General features: G+C 48.4%; 1 protein-coding gene across 2 annotated transcripts in view; it reads right to left on the minus strand.

The window, feature by feature from the left end:
- Positions 1-15,941, minus strand: part of spring1 (SREBF pathway regulator in golgi 1) — a 40,267-nt gene extending 24,326 nt beyond the window's left edge. The window contains exons 1-2 of one of the 2 annotated variants that reach the window (XM_085961773.1): positions 15,628-15,941; positions 730-777 (exon numbers count right to left, since the gene is read on the minus strand). In XM_085961773.1, coding sequence (XP_085817899.1) covers positions 730-777; positions 15,628-15,738 — 159 coding nt within the window. In that variant the 5' untranslated portion in view covers positions 15,739-15,941. The remainder of the gene's footprint in view (positions 1-729; positions 778-15,627) is intronic. The other variant, XM_085961774.1, reaches the window with a different exon arrangement.
- Positions 15,942-15,978: the final 37 nt, after the last annotated feature.

Consider the following 15,978-nt stretch of genomic DNA (forward strand, 5'->3'; position numbering starts at 1 on the left):
AAATTTGGAAATGTTACATTTAGTCCCCTCATCCAAATCATTGATATAGATTGTGAACAGCTGGGGCCCAAGCACCGACCCTTGCGGTACCCCACTTGTCACAGCCTGCCATCCTAAAAAAGACCAGTTTATCCCTACTCTTTCTTTTCCGTCTGTTAACCAATTCTCAATCTATGCTAGTATATTACCCCCAATTCCATGTGCCCTAATTTTGTTCACCAAACTCGTGTGGGACCTTATCGAATGCCTTCCGAAAATCCAGATACACCACATCTACCGGTTCTCCTTTGTCTACTCCACTAGTTACATCCTCAAAAAACTCCAATAGGTTTGTCAAACAGGATTTCCCTTTCATAAATCCATGTTGACTCTGCCCAATCTTACTATTAGTTTCTAAGTGCCCAGTTATTGCATCCTTTATAATAGATGCCAGCATTTTCCCAACTACTGATGTGAGGCTAACAGATCTGTAGTTCCCCGTTTTCTCTCTCTCTCCTTTCTTAAATAGCGGAGTTACATTTGCTATCCTCCAATCTGCAGGAACCGTTCCAGAATTTATAGAATTTTGGAAGACGACAACCAATGCGTCCACTATCCCAATGGCCACCTCTTTCAAAACCCTAGGATGTAGGTCATCCGGTCCTTGGGATTTATCGACTTTTAGTCCCATTAATTTTGCTAGTACTGTTTTTCTACTATTAATGATTTCTTTAAGTTCCTCATTCTCACCACACTCTTGGTTTTCTCGTATTTCTGGGAGGTTTTGTGTGTCTTCCTCTGTGAAGACAGAAACAAAGTATTTATTTAATTTCTCTGCCATTTCCTCATTCCCAATTATAAATTCTCCCGTCGCTGACTGTAAAGGGCCTACATTTACCTTCGCCAGTCTTTTCTTGTGTGGGATGACATCTCGAATACTTAACCCACCAGAACAAACTGACAAGGCATCGGTTTAACAGCTCATCCAACAGTGCAGCACTCCTTTAGTATCGCACTGAATCGTCAGGCTAGATTATGTCCCAAATCCTGAGGTGGGGCTTGTACCCCAACTTTCTGACTCAAGGGTGCAACCAACTGAGCCAAATTGACACTGTAAGGACTTATATGAAGATCCATTTGACATTGTACTGATGCTCAGTATTTCTACCCAATCGCTTAAATCTGCAGTCTTTAACACACCCCTATTGTGCATCCCTCTTCATGCGATCTAGAATCTGTCTCTCTTTTGCCCTTTCCTTGGAAAGCAGTGACAGGATCGGACAAAGTCAACATGGATTTACAAAAGGTAAATCATGCTGGACTAATCTACTGGAATTTTTTGAGGATGTAACTGGTAAAATAGATAAGGGAGAACCAGTGGATGTGGTGTATTTGGACTTTCAGAAGGCTTTCGATAAGGTCCCGCATAAGAGATTAGCATGCAAAATTAAGGCACATGGGATTGGGGGCAAGGTATTGACTTGCATAGAGAACTGGTTGACAGATAGAAAGCAAAGAGTTGGAATAAATGGGTCGTTTTCCGAGTGGCAGGCAGTGACTAGTGGGGTACCGCAAGGATCGGTCCTAGGACCCCAGCTGTTCTCAATATATATTAATGATCTGGACAAGGGAACTGGATGTAATATCTCCAAATTTGCAGATGACACAAAGCTGGGTGGGAGGAGGATATCGTGAAACTCCAGTATGATTTGGACAGGTTAGGTGATTGGGCAGAAACATGGCAAATGCACTATAATGTGGATAAATGTGAGGTTATCCACTTTGGTGGCAAAAACAGGAAGGCAGATTATTATTTGAATGCACTTCCCCTTCTCCCAATCTATTGCCAAAGAGACCTGGGTGTTCTTGTGCACCAGTCGCTGAAGGTAAGCATGCAGGTGCAGCAGGCGGTTAAGGCGGCAAATAGTATGTTGGCCTTCGTAGCAAGAGGGTTCGAGTACAGGAACAAAGATGTCTTGCTGCAGTTGTACAGGGCCTTGGTGAGACCGCACCTTGAGTATTGTGTGCAGTTTTGGTCGCCTTATCTGAGGAAGGATGTTCTTGCCATGGAAGGAGTGCAGCGAAGATTCACCAGGCTGATACCTGGGATGGCAGGAATGACGTATGAGGAGAGACTGTGTCGATTGGGCTTATACTCACTGGAGTTTAGAAGATTGAGAGGGGATCTCATCGAAACCTATAAAATTCTGTCAGGCCTGGACAGACTAGATGCAGGATGTTCCCGATTGCCGGGGAGTCCAGAACCAGGGGTCATAGTATAAGGATAAGGGGTAAGACATTTAGGACTGAGATGAGGAGGAATTTCTTCACCCAGAGAGTGGTGAACCTGTGGAATTCTCTGCCACAGAGGGCAGTGGAGGCCAGTTCATTAAATATATTCAAGAAGGAGTTGGATATATTTCTTAAGGCTAAAGGAAACAAGGGATATGGGGAGAAGGCAAGGACAGGGTACTGAATTTGGATGATCAGCCATGATCTCATTGAATGGCGGAGCAGGCTCGAAGGGCCGAATGGCCTACTCCTGCTCCTATCTTCTATGTTTCCTTCCTCATCCCTTCTCCACTGGCTTTATAAAAACATAGAAACATAAAAGATAGGAGCACGAGTAGGCCATTTGGCCCCTCGAGCCTGCTCCGCCATTTAATCAGATCATGGCTGATCATCCAAATTCAGTACTCTTTCCCTGCTTTCTCCCCATATCCCTTTAGCCTTAAGAAATATATCTAACTCCTTCTTGAATATATTTAATGAATTGGCCTCAACTGCCTTCTGTGGTAGATGTAGTGCATGTACCTTTAAGGGGAGAACTACTTTTTACAGCTCCCGTATACTGTAGTACCGGCAGTGTCCACACTTGTATATAAACCCTGAGTAGGGATCTGTACTTTAGTTTTAGAGTAACCTGCATCCAGTAAACACCTGTTAATTGTTCCTCTGCAGTCTCTGTCGATTTATTGAAGAACACCATACATCAACATTCACGGATTCAACAGTGGCGACGAGTCGATTCGAACCTACCTCCAATTCTGTAGAAGGCCGATTCCACCAGTGCGGGCATCGACCATCTGGAGAGGACTTGAACATCGCAGAGGAGGCTGTGGAGAGCTGGGCTTGGTTCCCCAGTCGAGACGATCCAGCACAGCGGGCTGGCAGCAGGTACGGCGCAGACCCTTCCCGGACGGCAGCGGCTGGAGCCGACCGACGGCACCGAAAAAGGCCGAGCAGCGTCGACGGGGTAAGAGAGAGGGTGAAGCGCACAGGGCGCAGCCGGGGTTGAAGACCGAGCGACGTCAACGAGAGAAGGGAAAACGCGCAGAGCGCGGCCGGGGTTTCAAGGGCTGAGCAGCGTCCGCGGGGGGAAGAAAGAAGCGCGGGAGACGCCATTTTGAGCCAGCGGAGAAGAAGGGAGAGCGCGGGAGACGCCATTTTTAGCCAGTCTAACCACACCCAAGGATGCAGAAGAGTGGCAGTGTCACAGGGTTCGACAATGAAGTCGAAGATTGGGCAACATATATAGAACATGTAGAAGTGTACTGCAAGACGAATGAAGTGCCAGATGCCAGGAAAGCACTGGTATTGTTGAATTCCATGGGTGCAAAAACGTACGGCTTACTGCGAAACCTAATAACCCCAGAGAAGCCAGTGGAAAAGGATTTTGAAAGCATAGTGGCAATCCTACAGGACCACTTAAACCCCACACCGCTGCTGATAGCCGAAAGATTTAAGTTTCACAAAAGGAACCAGCATAAAGACGAAAGTAATGCTGAGTATTTAACGGAACTGCGCAAACTATCGAAACACTGCCAGTTTGGAACGGGACTAGCAGATACTTTAAGGGACAAGTTTGTGTGTGGGCTTCAAAGTGAAGGAACCCAGAAACGGCTTCTATCAGAAAAGGATCTTACGCTGGACAAGGCTTTCAGCATGGCAGTATCACACGAAGCAACCGCACGGGGCGCTGCAGAGATACAACGGAGATCGCAAGAATATGGCACAAATGAAATGTCATATGGAGCAGTGAAGTGTTATCGCTGCGGCAAAACAACACACGACCACAAGGACTGTTGGTTCAAGGACCAAGTGTGCAGACAGTGTGGAAAAGTAGGACACAGAGCAAGTGTCTGCAGGTCGGGAAAGAAAACCAGCAGCAAGAAATCTCCACAGGAGAAGTACAAAAAGGTACATAAGGTGACGGAGAGTAGTTCAGGCGAACAGAAAAGTGATACAGACTCCGGAAGCAAGGAGCTGGGTTGTCTGAAACTACATCATGTAATCAAAATGGAAGATCACCAAACTATCTGGGTCATGCTCAAGATAGACGGAGTCCAAGTGAAAATGGAATTGGACACAGGATCAGCCCTAACAGTCATAAACCAAAGGGACTACAAGCGGCTATTCTCACATATACCCTTGAGAGATACAGAGATTGTCTTGAAGACGTACACGGGGCAAAAGGTCTACCCCAAAGGAAAAATAAGGGTGAACGTGATATACAACAGCAAGGAAACACCAAAAATGGACATATATGTATTGCCAGATGGAGGACCGCCACTACTAGGGCGTGAATGGATCCGGAAGATACAGCTAGATTGGCATTCCATACAAGCACTGACTGTAGATGCCAAAAAGGATGACGACATCACACCGGGACGACTGTCAAAAATGCTAACTGATGCACAAGAAGTGTTCCAGGAGGGACTCGGAACACTAAAAGGCATAACAGCAACGATCAAAATAGAGGAAAATGCAAGGCCAAAGTTTTTTTTTGTTGTTTTTTTTTTTTAAAAAGGCCAGACCGGTACCTTATGCGATCCGCCCAGCCGTCGAAGCAGAGCTGGAAGGTTTGGAACGTTCAGGAGTGCTATCCAAAGTGGACTGGAGCGAGTGGGCTACACCCATCGTTCTTGTAATGAAGAGGTCGTTGAGTAATACGCCTGGGGAACCAAAGAAGGTTCGCATTTGTGGGGACTTTAAGGTGACAGTGAACCCAGTCCTTCACACTGTACAATATCCGCTTCGGCGGATTGAAGATATTTTTGCCTCGCTATCTGGAGGGAAACGCTTCACTAAGATTGATCTGGCCCAGGCGTACCTGCAAATGGAGGTAGAAGAAGCCTCGAAACAGTACTGCACGATCAACACTCATAAAAGGTCTCTACCAGTACAACCGGCTGGTGTTCGGGGTAGCATCAGCTCCGGCTATTTGGCAAAGGGCAATGGATCAAGTCCTGCAAGGGATTCCAGGGACCCAGTGTTATTTGGACGACATCCTGGTCACGGGCGAAAATGACAGTGATCACCTCGCCAACCTGGAGCAGGTGCTCACTAGATTGAAGGATTATGGGCTCCGAGCTAATCGCCACAAATGCGAGTTTTTCCAGAAGCAGATCTCGTATTGTTGCCACGTTATTGATGAAGAGGGGTTATATAAGTCCCCTGAAAAGATTGAGGCAGTAGTCAAGGCTCCAGCACCGGAAAATGTGTCACAACTGAGGTCGTTCCTCGGGTTGGTGAACTACTACCATAAGTTCTTGCCGAATTTGTCTACAGTTCTGTAGTGTATGTACCTTTAAGAGCCCCTGTGTACTGTAATACTGGTAGTGACCACTCGGGTATATAAGCCTGTATAGTGTCTTGTATCTTTTAGTTCACCTCCAGACTTTGTTCAGTAAACACCTGTTAAACCAACTCCTGCATTGGCAACGAATTGGAAACGGACTTACCTGCAATTCGGCAGCACCTCAAGATCGATTCCTCAGACGAAGGTCGAAGAAAAAAAACAAAAAACTGTGCTTTCACCAGCTAGCCGGGCTGGTGGCAGGTACTGCACTAATCCTTCCTGGGCGGCGGGCTGGGGCTCGATCGGGTGGCTCTGCAGCGGGGCCGAGCAGCGAGTCGGGAGGCGGAGGCAAACAGAGACGGAGGGTGGAGCACTCGGGAGACGGCTGGCGCTGCAAAGCAGGTCGGCCGGCGCTGCAAAGCAGGTCGGCCTTCGGACCAAGCAGAGGGAGGGAAAAATCCCAGAGTGTCCGGCGGGAACGAGTCTCCAACTATTAAAAATATGTGTAAATAAAAACCGCGGAGAACGGCGTTGTCAGCAGTGGCAGCGGTGGGAAAGCACGGGAGGCGCCATTTTTTCCTCGGCAGGGAAGAAAGGAAAGCGCGGGAGGCGCCACTTTTGATTTTCAGGATGCCTAAGACTGGCAATATTACTGCTTTCGATAGTAATATAGAGGATTGGACCACATATGTGGAAAGAGTGGAGGTATATTGCACAGCGAATGAAGTAGAGGATGATAAAAAGGCATCGGTACTTCTAAATCTGATGGGCGCAAGGACATACGGGCTGTTACGAAACTTAATCACTCCAGCCAAACCGATGGACAAGAATTTTAAGGAGATTGTTGATACCCTACAGGAGCACTTAAACCCAACACCGCTGCTGATAGCGGAACGATTCAAATTCTTCAGGAGGAATCAGCACAAGAATGAAAGTAACGCTGATTACCTCACCGAATTAAGAAAGCTGTCAAAGCACTGCCAATTCGGGGCAGGACTGGCAGATTCTCTACGAGACAAATTCGTCTGCGGTCTCCGAAGTGAAGGAACACAGAAAAGGCTACTTTCTGAGAAAGATTTGACACTGGACGAGGCTTTCAGTGTGGCTGTATCATACGAAGCAGCAGCAAGAGGAGCTGCAGAGATACAGCAAAAGCCACAGGACTTCGGCACCCATGAAATGACACGGGGTTGAGAGAGATGTTATCGCTGCGGCAGATCCACCCATGACCAGAGGGACCGCTGGTTCAAGGACAAAGCATGCAGGCAATGCGGAAAGATGGGACACATTGCACGTGTATGCCGATCTGGAAACAAAAAATCCACTGACAGAAAAAAAATCAATAAGGAAAAGTACAGAAAGGTACAAATGATGGCGGACAGTAGCTCCGAAGACCAGAAGAGCGATAGCGACTCCGGAAACAAGAAACTAAGCTGTCTCAAATTACATAATGTAATTGCCAAAGAAGATTACCAGACCATTTGGGTTACCCTCACGATAGCGGGGTCCCCAGTTAAAATGGAGCTAGATACAGGATCAGCTCTGACCGTCATAAGTCGACGGGATTACGAGCGGCTATTTCCGCATATACCTTTGAAAGACACATCCATTATCTTGAAGACATATACGGGGCAGAAAGTATACCCCAGAGGGAAAATAAGGGTGCCTGTTGTATACAACGGCAAGGAAATACAGAAGTTGTATTTATACGTTCTGCAAGATGATGGTCCACCGCTGTTGGGACGTGAATGGATCAGGAAGATACATTTAGACTGGCACTCCATTCAGGCACTGACGGTGACCAGTAAGAAAAAAAATGATGACGTCATACCTGAACGATTAAAAGACATCTTGGCCAACGCCAAAGAAGTGTTTCAACAAGAACTAGGAACCTTGAAAGGCGTCACCACCTCAATAAAAGTGGAAGATGCGGCAATTCCCAAGTTTTTTTTAAGGCAAGACCGGTGTCATACGCAATTCGTCCAGCAGTCGAGGCAGAGCTGGAGAATTTGGAAAAGGCAGGCGTGTTATCCAAGGTAGACTGGAGCGAGTGGGCAACACCCATCGTCCCAGTCATGAAGAAAACGTTGAATAATGATAAATCTGAAGAACAGAGAAAAATTCGCATCTGTGGGGACTTCAAGGTGACTGTAAACCCGGTCCTTCACATGGTACAGTATCCTCTTCCGAGGATAGAAGATATTTTCGCCTCACTATCCGGAGGGAAACGTTTCACCAAAATTGACTTGGCACAGGCATATCTACAGATGGAGGTTGAGGAGGCCTCTAAAAAGTATCTCACGATAAACACACACAAAGGCCTGTACCAGTACAATCGACTGGTTTTCGGAGTAGCATCAGCTCCAGCTATCTGGCAAAGAGCTATGGAGCAAGTCCTGCAAGGGATTCCGGGGACTCAATGCTACCTAGGCGACATCCTTGTAACAGGAGAAAACGACAACGAGCACCTTGCCAATTTGGAGCAGGTGCTCACGAGGCTGAGAGAACGGGGCCTACGAGCAAATCGTCCCAAGTGCGAATTTTTCCAGAAACAAATATCATATTGTGGCCATATAATTAACGAAGAAGGGTTGCATAAGTCACCTGAAAAAATTGAAGCGGTCATAAAAGCCCCAGCACCTGAAAATGTCTCACAATTAAGGTCGTTCCTGGGATTGATAAATTACTATCTTAAATTTTTACCGAACTTGTCAGCTGTTCTGCACCCTCTTAACGCACTGCTACAAACGGGAGTAATTTGGAAATGGAGCGAAGACTGTAAACGTGCCTTCCATAAATGCAAAGGCTTAATCACGTCCAAGGAAGTGTTGGCTCATTACAACCCATCACTGCCAATCAGACTGGCGTGCGATGCATCCCCTTACGGCGTAGGAGCGGTATTATCGCACAGATTCCCTGATGGCTCGGAGCGGCCAATAGCTTTTGCGTCACGCTCATTGAACTCAGCTGAGTGTAACTATGCCCAGATCGACAGGGAAGCACTCAGCCTGGTATGGGGAGTGAAGAAATTCAACCATTACCTACACGGACAAAAATTTACCTTGTTGACTGACCATCAACCCCTCGTCTCCATATTCAACCCTAAAAAGGGCGTTCCCATTATGACAGCGCAAAGGCTACAGAGGTGGTCCCTTTTCCTAGGGGCACACCAATATGACATAGAATACAAAGGATCAAAACAGCATGGGAATGCTGACGGTTTATCACGCCTACCGTTGCCAACGGTAGAAGAGGCACCTACAGTGGACCCAGTGGAGATGTTCCACTCAACCATAGTGGAATGTCTACCAGTAACAAATTCTACCATTGAAAAGGAAACGAGAAATGACCCGACTCTCTCACGAGGCTACAATTTAACGGTGAAGGGATGGCCAGCACATGGCGAACCACTGTTGCCAGCATTCTCGCAAAGAAGAGAACAGCTGTCAGTGTGCCGAGGAACCTTGATGTGTGGATCCAGAGTGGTGATTCCACCCAAACTCCAGGATAAAGTGCTAAAGGAGCTTCACGAGGGGCATCTGGGTGGAGTGAAAATGAAGAACCTAGCCAGAGCGTTTGTGTGGTGGCCAGGTATCGATGGAGACATCGAAGAAATGACCAAGAGCTGTCTAGGATGCCAGAAGGTCCAAAACGCCCCACCACAAGCCCCTCTACATCCATGGGAGTGGCCCTCATCTCCATGGCAAAGGGTACATATCGACTTTGCTGGTCCATTTATGGACTCAATGTTCTTAATTGCGGTTGATGCACACTCCAAGTGGCCGGAGGTAATAAAGATGTCCTCCACCACCACGGAAAAAACCATCACAGTATTAAGGACCATATTTGCCAGGAATGGGCTGCCAGAACAGATCTGTTCTGATAATGGACCGCAATTTGTGTCCGAAGAATTCAGGAAGTTCTTAAAAAAACAATGGGGTTAAGCACTACACGTCCGCCCCATACCATCCCACCACCAATGGATTAGCTGAAAGGTTTGTCCAGACCTTCAAGAAGGCCATAAAGGCCATGGGTAATGAAGACATAAATCTACAACATAAGGTAGATAACTTCTTGTTTGCGTACAGGAATGCAACACATGTGGTTACAAACCAAACTCCCGCCATGATGTTTTTCAATAGAAGACTAAGATCCCGGCTGGATTTGATCAAGCCAAACATCAGAAGGGACGTAGAGAACTGGCAATTTCAAGGCATGAATGAAAGGCCAACTAGAACCTTCCAGATAGGTCAACAAGTTTGGCCCGGGACTACCGTACCAAGAAATGGCAGCCTGGAACTATTTGCACACGACTAGGACAGCTGATGTATACCGTGGACATTGGAGAAAGCATAATAAGGCGCCATGCTGCCCAGATCATAGAGTCATCCGAAAAGGGACAACCTACACCACAACTCTATACGCCTAATGATGAAGCAGAGATACCCATAGTATCTACCTCCGATCCGGTGATACTGGAACCAGATGAACCCGACACTGGCATTCAAGCCGAATCGACCTTGCCAAAAGAACCTACTACACCACCGAAAACTACTACACCACCGAGGCGTTATCCGGACCGAGTCAGGAAGCCTCCAGAGAGACTGACTTATAATTGATTAACTGCAGCAAATGTGCAGATTATTGTTCTTGTAAACATGTTAATTAATGATTACTTATAAAATGTTATGTACTAATTATCTAAAAGGGGAGGAATTGTAGTGTATGTACCTTTAAAGAGCCCGTGTACTGTAATACCGGTAGTGACCACTCGGGTATATAAGCCTGTTTGGGTCTTGTATCTTTTAGTTCACCTCCAGACTTTGTTCAGTAAACACCTGTTAAACCAACTCCTGAATTCCGTGTCTCCATTAACACACGGATACAACAAGTTCTACACCCACTGAACACCCTACTGCAAACGGGGGTACCATGGAAGTGGAATGACGAATGTAAACGAGCTTTCCAGAAGTGCAAAGAATTGATCACATCAAAAGAGGTGTTGGCTCATTTCAACCCAGCACTACCAATTCAGCTGGCGTGTGATGCATCACCCTATGGCATTGGATGTCGCACAAATTCCCGGACGGCTCAGTAGCCTTTGCGTCTCGGTCACTAACCTCAGCCGAGCGTAACTACGCCCAGATTGACAGGGAGGGCCTCAGCCTAGTGTGGGGAGTGAAAAAGTTCAACCACTATCTGCACAGGCAGAAGTTCACCTTGCTGACTGACCACCAACCACTTGTCTCCATCTTTAACCCAAAGAAGGGCGTTCCGGTGATGACTGCGCAACGGCTACAAAGATGGTCCCTTTTTCTAGGGGCGCACCAATATGATATCGAGTATAAGGGTACGAAACAGCATGGAAACGCTGATGGGCTATCACGCCTGCCACTACCTACTGCGGAGGAAGCACCAGCAGTGGATCCTGTCGAAATATTTCATTCGACTATAATTGAATGCTTGCCAGTAACTAACGCTGTTATAGAGAAGGAGACCTGAAAAAAGCAGTAAGGGCCATGTGCAATGACGACATTCCACTGCAGCATAAGGTGGACAATTTCCTGTTAGCCTACAGAAATGCGACACATACAGTCACCAACCAGACCCCGGCCATGATGTTCTTTAACCGAAGGTTGAGATCTCGTCTGGATTTGCTCAAACCAAATGTACAAAGAGATGTTGAGAATAAGCAATTCCAGCACATCAATGAGAAGCCGACAAGGAGCTTCAATGTAGGGCAACCAGTCTTGGCTCGCGACTACCGAACAGAGAAATGGCAACCAGGAATGATATGCACACGGCAGGGGCCACTAATGTACACCGTGGATGTTGGGGAGAACATTGTGAGACGCCATGTCGACCAGATCCTAGAGTCACAGGAAAGAGTCAACCCCAGGTCTCGCGTACCTGGTGATGAACCCGACATACCGGTAACATCTACCCCAGAAACAGTAGCATCGGAAGCTGATGAACCAACCGACGACAAGAGCAAGACACTCAGGAAAGGCGCTATCCAGAAAGGATCAGGAAGCCGCCCCAAAGACTGAATTTATAAATGGACTATTTGCTGTTAATGTTGCATGTTAAAAGTGTTAATTGTTAAATGAATGTTATGGTACTGTTAATCTAAAAAGGGGAGGAATTGCAGTGTATGTACCTTTAAGGGGAGAACTACTTTTTACAGCTCCTGTATACTGTAGTACCGGCAGTGACCACACCTGTATATAAACCCTGAGTAGGGATCTGTGCTTTCGTTTTAGAGTAACCTGCATCCAGTAAACACCTGTTAATTGTTCCTCTGCAGTCTCTGTTGATTTATTGAAGAACACCATACATCAACATTCACGGATTCAACAGGAGAGAATTCCACAGGTTCACCACTCTCTGGGTGAAGAAATTCCTCCTCATCTCAGTCCTAAATGGCTACCCCTTATCCTTAGACTGTGACCCCTGGTTCTGGACTCCCCCGCCATCGGGAACATCCTTCCTGCATCTAGTCGGTCTAGTCCTGTTAGAATTTTATAAGTTTCAATGAGATCCCCTCTCACTCTTCTAAACTCCAGCAAATATAAGCCCAATCGACCCAATCTCTCCTCATATGTCATTCCTGCCATCCCAGGTATCAGTCTGGTGAATCTTCACTGCACTCTCTCCATGGCAAGAACATCCTTCCTCAGATAAGGCGACCAAAACTGCACACAATACTCAAGGTGTGGTCTCACCAAGGCCCTGTACAACTGCAGCAAGACATCCTTGCTCCTGTACTCGAATCCTCTCGCTATGAAGGCCAACATACCATTTGTCTTCTTAACCGCCTGCTGCACCTGCATGCTTACCTTCAGCGACTGGTGCACAAGGACACCCAGGTCTCGTTGCACTTCCCCTTTTCCCAATCTATTGCCGTTCAGATAATAATCTGCCTTCCTGTTTTTACCACCAAAGTGGATAACCTCGCATTTATCCACATTATACTGCATCTGTCATGCATTTGCCCAATCACCCAAACTGTCCAAATCATACTGGAGTTTCTCTGCATCCTCTTCACAGCACACCCACCCAGCTTTGTGTCGACTGCAAACTTGGAGATATCACATCTAGTTCCTTCGTCTAGGTCATTAATATATATTGTGAATAGCTGGGGTCCAAGGACCAATCCCTGCGGTACCTCACTCGTCACTGCCACTGGGAAAAAGACCCGTTTATTCCAACTCTTTGCTTCCTGTCGGCCAACTAGTTCTCTATCCAAGTCAGTACCTTACCCCCAATCCCATGTGCTTTAACTTTGCACGCTAATCTCTTATGCGGGACCTTATCGAAAGCCTTCTGAAAGTCCAAATACACCACATCCACTGGTTCTCCCTTATCTATTCTACCAGTCACATCCTCAAAAAATTCCAGTAGATTAGTCAAGCATGATTTACCTTTTGAAAATCCATGTTGACTTTGTCCGATCCTGCCACTGCTTTCCAAGTGCTCTGCTATTACATCTTTTATAATGGACTCTAGCATTTTCCCCACTACCGATGTCAGGCTTACTGGTCTATAATTCCCCATTTTCTCTCTACCACCTTTTTTAAATAGTGGGGTTACATTAGCTACCCTCCAATCCATGGGAACTGTTCCAGAGTCTATAGAATTTTGGAAGATGACCAGCAATGCATCTACTATTTCTCGGGCCACTTCCTTAAGTACCCTGGGATGTAGATGATCAGGCCCTAGGGATTTATCAGCCTTCAATCCCGTCAATTTCCCAAACACCATTTCCCTACAAATATTGATTTCTTTCAGTTCCTCCCTCTCATTACACCCTATGTTCCCCGACATCTCTGGGAGGTTATTTGTGCCCTCCTTTGTGAAGACAGAACCAAAGTATGTATTTAATTGGTCTGCCATTTCTTTGTTCCCCATTATAAATTCCCCTGATTCTGACTGCAAGGGACCTACGCTTGACTTCACCAATCTTTTTCTCTTCACATATCTATAGAAGCTTTTACAGTCAGTTTTTAGGTTCCCTGCAAGCTTACTCTCATACTCTATTTTTCCCCCCTCTTAATTAATCCCTTTGTCCTCCTTTGCTGAATCCTAAACTGCTCCCAATCCTCAGGTTTGCTGCTTTTTCTGGATATTTTATATATATTTTATATTAAAAGGAATTATGGCCAATTTCAACCTGGTTTCTGCTGGAGTTTTCCCAGTATTCCGAAAGCTCAGAGCCTCTGCTACTCTTTGGGTTCTACCACAGGAGTCCGTTAATCGAGAGCGAGAGAGACTGTCTTCTGCCCTGCCACGGAGCTTCTTTTCCTCTCTCTCTTTTGCACTTATAGGACGGCCTGTTACTCCCACTCTCTCTTCTGCCTCCGACAGGGGAGCTTCTGTACACTCTCTTTTGCCCCCACTCAGAATCTTGTGTTACTGGAAGGCTGTACTTGTCTGGTTCCTATTCCCAGAGCTATCAATATTAAAATGTTAGGTGTGATCAAAAGGAGCTGAATTTATTTTTAAGAGTGAAATGCATTGAATTTTGACAGTTATTGTTGCTGTAACCAGCCAAGGGCTGATACTGACCCCAATCACTGGTCATTCCTGCTCCACCTTTCAGCCTGTTTGTCTATGCTCTCCCAAACCCACTTCATCCTGTTACCTCTCCCCATCCTTAACAAATCTTTTAAAAACCTCCCTTTTTGACTGTGTCTGAAGAATCCCTTGCACTCTCTCTTTCACAGTGCATGGGGTATCCTGCACTCACTCTGTCCCTGTCCCATTGTACCTGAGTTCGCTCTCACTGTACCTGGGGTATTCTGCACTCACTCTATCCCCGTGCTCTCGGACTGTGCCTCGGGTATTCTGCTCTGGGCATGCCTGGGGTATCCTCCCTCTTTCCAACTGTGCTTGGGATGTCCAGCCCAGCTCCAACTGGTAACGAGTGCCAAAATGTTCCTCCACTAAAAAATGCCATACTCAATGTGCAACATCTCAGAGCTTAGGCCAAAGACCTACCTGAAGTGGAGGGCACTATCCTGTCTTGGGGTCCGGAGATTTTTGGGGGGGGGGGGGGGGGGGGGAGGGGGGCACTGACCTGTCTCAGTGTGGGGGGGAGGGGGGCACTGACCTGTCTCAGTGTGGGGGGGAGGGGGGGCACTGACCTGTCTCAGTGTGGGGGGGAGGGGGGCACTGACCTGTCTCAGTGTGGGGGGGAGGGGGGCACTGACCTGTCTCAGTGTGGGGGGGAGGGGGGCACTGACCTGTCTCAGTGTGGGGGGGAGGGGGGCACTGACCTGTCTCAGTGTGGGGGGGAGGGGGGCACTGACCTGTCTCAGTGTGGGGGGGAGGGGGGCACTGACCTGTCTCAGTGTGGGGGGGAGGGGGGCACTGACCTGTCTCAGTGTGGGGGGGAGGGGGGCACTGACCTGTCTCAGTGTGGGGGGGGAGGGGGGCACTGACCTGTCTCAGTGTGGGGGGGAGGGGGGCACTGACCTGTCTCAGTGTGGGGGGGAGGGGGGCACTGACCTGTCTCAGTGTGGGGGGGAGGGGGGCACTGACCTGTCTCAGTGTGGGGGGGAGGGGGGCACTGACCTGTCTCAGTGTGGGGGGGAGGGGGGCACTGACCTGTCTCAGTGTGGGGGGGAGGGGGGCACTGACCTGTCTCAGTGTGGGGGGGAGGGGGGCACTGACCTGTCTCAGTGTGGGGGTGTCTCAGAGTGGGGGTCAGCACTGACCTGTCTCAGTCTTGTGTGTTGGGGGGGGGGGGGGCTCACTGACCTGTCTCAGTCTTGGGGGGGGGGGGGGGGCACTGACCTGTCTCAGTCTGGGGGGGGGCACTGACCTGTCTCAGTCTGGGGGGTGGAGGAGGCACTGACGTGTCTCAGTCTGGGGGTCCCGGGGGGGCAGACACTGACCTGTCTCAGTGTGGGGGTCCCGGGGGGGCAGACACTGACCTGTCTCAGTGTGGGGGTCCCGGGGGGGGGGGGGGGGCACTGACCTGTCTCAGTGTGGGGGTCCCGGAGGGGGGGGGGGGGCACTGACCTGTCTCAGTGTGGGGGTCCCGGGGGGGGGTGGACACTGACCTGTCTCAGCGTGCTGCTCAGGAAGTAGATGAGCGAGAGGCCAAACACCACGGCGAGGACCCAGCGCTTCCTGAGCACCTTGCGCCACACCATAGAGATGCACTGCACCATCGAGTCCGCGCTACCGGCCCCAAGTCATCGCATTCCCCGGCCAGTTACGCCACGACTGAAAATCGCGCTGGGCTCGATTCGGCCCAGCCGCCGCCTCTCCAGCGCGGGTCGGAAAACAACGGCCAACCTCCCAGCGGAAGTCCCGCCCCTCTACCGCACTCCAATTGGACCGTTATCCTCGCTGACCGCTCGGTCCTCGATGTTCTTTGGAGCAGCCAACTGCCAATTAAACGTCCAGCG

This window comes from Somniosus microcephalus, chromosome 19, assembly GCF_052327205.1.
Source record: "Somniosus microcephalus isolate GS21.2 chromosome 19, FLI_Smic_1.0, whole genome shotgun sequence".
Taxonomy (NCBI): Eukaryota; Metazoa; Chordata; class Chondrichthyes; order Squaliformes; family Somniosidae; genus Somniosus; species Somniosus microcephalus.